General features: G+C 65.6%; 1 protein-coding gene across 1 annotated transcript in view; it reads right to left on the bottom strand.

Moving 5' to 3' along the window:
• Positions 1–1,371: 1,371 nt before the first annotated feature.
• The window catches only part of LOC116827842 (mitogen-activated protein kinase 3), a 2,179-nt gene continuing 305 nt past the window's right edge, over positions 1,372–3,245 (bottom strand). Inside the window, exons 2-6 of the mRNA XM_075064677.1 lie at positions 2,928–3,217; positions 2,671–2,802; positions 2,466–2,575; positions 1,880–2,005; positions 1,372–1,461 (exon numbers count right to left, since the gene is read on the bottom strand). Coding sequence (XP_074920778.1) covers positions 1,886–2,005; positions 2,466–2,575; positions 2,671–2,802; positions 2,928–3,217 — 652 coding nt within the window. The 3' untranslated portion in view covers positions 1,372–1,461; positions 1,880–1,885. The remainder of the gene's footprint in view (positions 1,462–1,879; positions 2,006–2,465; positions 2,576–2,670; positions 2,803–2,927; positions 3,218–3,245) is intronic.

Raw genomic sequence — 3,245 nt, 5'->3', positions numbered from 1 at the left:
TGCCTGTGTGCAGCAATGGTCCCCCCCCCCCTCACAGAGCTTCCACAACCACCCAGGGACAAAGTCCACCACTACTGTCCCCCTCCCCCGTGGAGACCCCCCCCACTCATTAATCATCTGCCTGGTCCTGGGGGAAGGGCCCTGCCTTCCCCCCAGCATGGCACCCTCTTCCCACCCCACCCAATCAGACACCGGCTCAGATCCAGAAGGGTTTATTGGTGGTGGGGGGGGTCTGTACAATCCATAGCAGGGTCACCAGAGCCCAGGCAGCTCCACCCGGACGGGTAGGACAACACCCCACCTTCCCCCACTCAGGGGGCAGCTGCCACTGGTCCCCCCAAAATATGGGGGCTCTGGCTGGGGGTGCAGGAGTACCAGGGATCAGCCCACATTGCAGACAGGGGCAGCCAATGAGACAGGGAAACTGAGGACTCCTATTTTTTCCCCCAGCTTTGGGGTAGGGGAGGGTGGGTCTGGGAGCCAGGACTCCAGGGTTCCCTCCTGGCTCTGGGAGGGGGTCTGGGAGCCAGGACTCCAGGGTTCCCTCCTGGCTCTGGCAGGGGGGTGGGGAACTGGGAGCCAGGACTCCTGGGTTCTCTCCCCAGCTCTGGGAAGGGAGTGAGGCTTGTGGTTTAGAGCAGGTGGGGCTGGGAGCCAGGACTCCTGGGATCTCTCCTGGCTATGGGACAGGAGTGGGGGCTGGGAGCCAGGACTCCTGGGTTCTCTCCTGGCTGGGGGGGCCCAGACTCGGGGGTTCATGCACAGGCCAGTGGGGGGGGCTCCAGGAGGAAGCAGCAGGTGCTGCTGTAGCCCTTCGAACGGTGGATGGTGCCCCCAAGTGGGGGGAGGGATGAAAATACAAATCTCTCCCCCCTCCTCCAACCCCCTACCAGACTCCACGGTTCTTTCCCCCCCTGGGAGCCACCAACCCTGGCTCATCAATTCACATCTAGGCCCGGGGGTGTGGGTGTGTGGGGGAAAGAAATCCTCTCTCCTCCCAGCCAGACTAGGGCAGGAAGGGGAGGGGCTGGCCTGTTCCCGGCCCTCACCCCCCCCCTCCGAGGACCCCTCACATGTCGGCTGGGGAGGCGCTAAATCCCCCCATGACACAGACAGGACTTGGGGGGCAATAGGAACGCCTAGGCGAGCGCTCCCGGCCCCCCATTCCCAGCAGCACGGCCAGGGCTCATTTCAACTGTTAACTCATTAGATAGGAAGCAGGAGAGATTCCCTTCCACATCCAGGAATCGGGGGGCACTGGGTGCCCCGTCAGGCCCCCCAGAGGCACAGCCTGGGGGGGTTAAGCAGTCACGGCCACATTGCGAAGCAGTTATACAGCACGATGGCAGGGCTGGCCCCCTTGGGTGGGGCCCCCCAAGCAGAGTCCGAGGGGCGCTCCGGGCGCAGGGGCCAGGTTGAAACCTTCTGAGGGAGGCAGGTCTAGGCTGGAGTGTGACGGACCTGGGGGTGGGAAAGAGAGTGAGACCCCCGAGCCAGTCCCTGCCCCATGGCCGGATGGGAGCTGGCGCCCCCTGGAGGGGAACGGCCCCCAGTCCCACCCCAGAGCCAGCCAGTCCCTCATGGCCGGATGGGAGCTGGCGCCCCCTGGAGGAGAACAGCCCCATGTCCCGCCCCCAAAGCAGCCAGTCCCTGCCCCATGGCCGGGAGGGAGCTGGCCCCCCTGGAGGTCAACGGCCCCATGTCCCACCCTGAGCCAGCCAGTCCCTGCCCCATGGCCTGATGGGAGCTGGCCCCCCCGGAGGGGAACAGCCTCATGTCCCATCCCCAAAGCAGCCAGTCCCTGCTCCATGGCCGGATGGGAGGCTCTCCAGGGAATTGCCCCATGTCCCGGCCCCCTGGGGTGGAAGGCGGCACTGACCAGCGCTCATGGCCCCTGGGAGCCGGGCTGGAACCGCGCCGTCTCCTCGAAGATCAGCTCCTTCAGCTTTTCCTTCGGCAGGTCATCTAGTTCCATGTCGAAAGTGAAGGGCTCCTCGGCCACTGGCTGCAGAGAGCAGGGCTCAGTGAGCTGCAGTGTCTGCGGCCAACTCCTGCCCAGCGCTGGGGAGAGGGGCCCACTCCCTTCCCTGAGCCCCAGGGAGAACCCAGGAGTCCTGGCTCCCAGCCCCCACTCCCTTCCCTGAGCCCCAGGGAGAACCCAGGAGTCCTGGCTCCCAGCCCCCACTCCCCTCCCTGCGCCCCAGGGAGAACCCAGGAGTCCTGGCTCCCAGCCCCCACTCCCTTCCCTGAGCCCCAGAGAGAACCCTGGAGTCCTGGCTCCCAGCCCCCACTCCCCTCCCTGCGCCCCAGAGAGAACCCTGGAGTCCTGGCTCCCAGTCCCCACTCCCCTCCCTGCGCCCCAGAGAGAACCCTGGAGTCCTGGCACCCAGCCCCCCAGCTCTAACCCATCAGAGCTCATCCCCCTCAGCTCTGGGGAGGGGACCCAGGCGTCCGGGCACCCCCACCTCGTCCGAGGGGTCATAGTACTGCTCCAGGTAGGGGTGAGCCAGCGACTCCTCCACAGTGATGCGCTTGTTGGGGTTAAAGGTCAACATCTTGTCCAGCAGGTCGAGGGCTGCGGGAGGGACGAGAGGGGGGCAGTGAGGGGCAGTTGCCGGGGGGCGACCAGGAGAAGGTGGGAGCCGGAGACCCCCAGAGCCAGCTCCTCACCTTTGGGGTCGGCCTTGGGGAACAGCTTGGGCCAGGGCACCTTCGCCTTCTGGGGCAGCGACTGCAGGTAATTCCGCGCCTTCATGTTGATGATGCAGTTCAGGTCGTCCTGCGAGGGGGACCCCAGGATCCCTGCACAGGGGTTGGAGTCAGGATGGAGAGGGGAGGGGTTAGCCTAGGCCCCGCCCTGATAGCAAGAGGCCCCTCCCCCTCCACAGAAGCCCCAACCCTGAGATCAGCATCCAGGTGCCCCTCACCCAGAATGTGGTTGAGCTGGTCCAGGTAGTGCTTGCCGGGGAAGATGGGCCGGTTGGAGAGCATCTCCGCCAGGATGCAGCCCACCGACCAGATGTCGATGGATTTTGTGTAGCCCTGGGGACAGACGGGCAGCGGATCAGGGGAGCGGGGGCGGCCAGGCTGCAGGTTTGCCAGCCTGGAGAAACAGGCCAGAAAAGGACATTCCTGGCAAAACAACTGAGCTCTGGCTCCCCTGACACTCACCACTGGGGCCAAGGTAGAGCCCAGGCGTCCTGGCTCCCAGCCGACCCCCCCAGCTCAACCTGCTAATTGTGCCC

Source organism: Chelonoidis abingdonii, chromosome 4 (assembly GCF_003597395.2).
Source record: "Chelonoidis abingdonii isolate Lonesome George chromosome 4, CheloAbing_2.0, whole genome shotgun sequence".
Taxonomy (NCBI): domain Eukaryota; kingdom Metazoa; phylum Chordata; order Testudines; family Testudinidae; genus Chelonoidis; species Chelonoidis abingdonii.
This window is presented reverse-complemented; position numbering and strand designations above follow the sequence as displayed.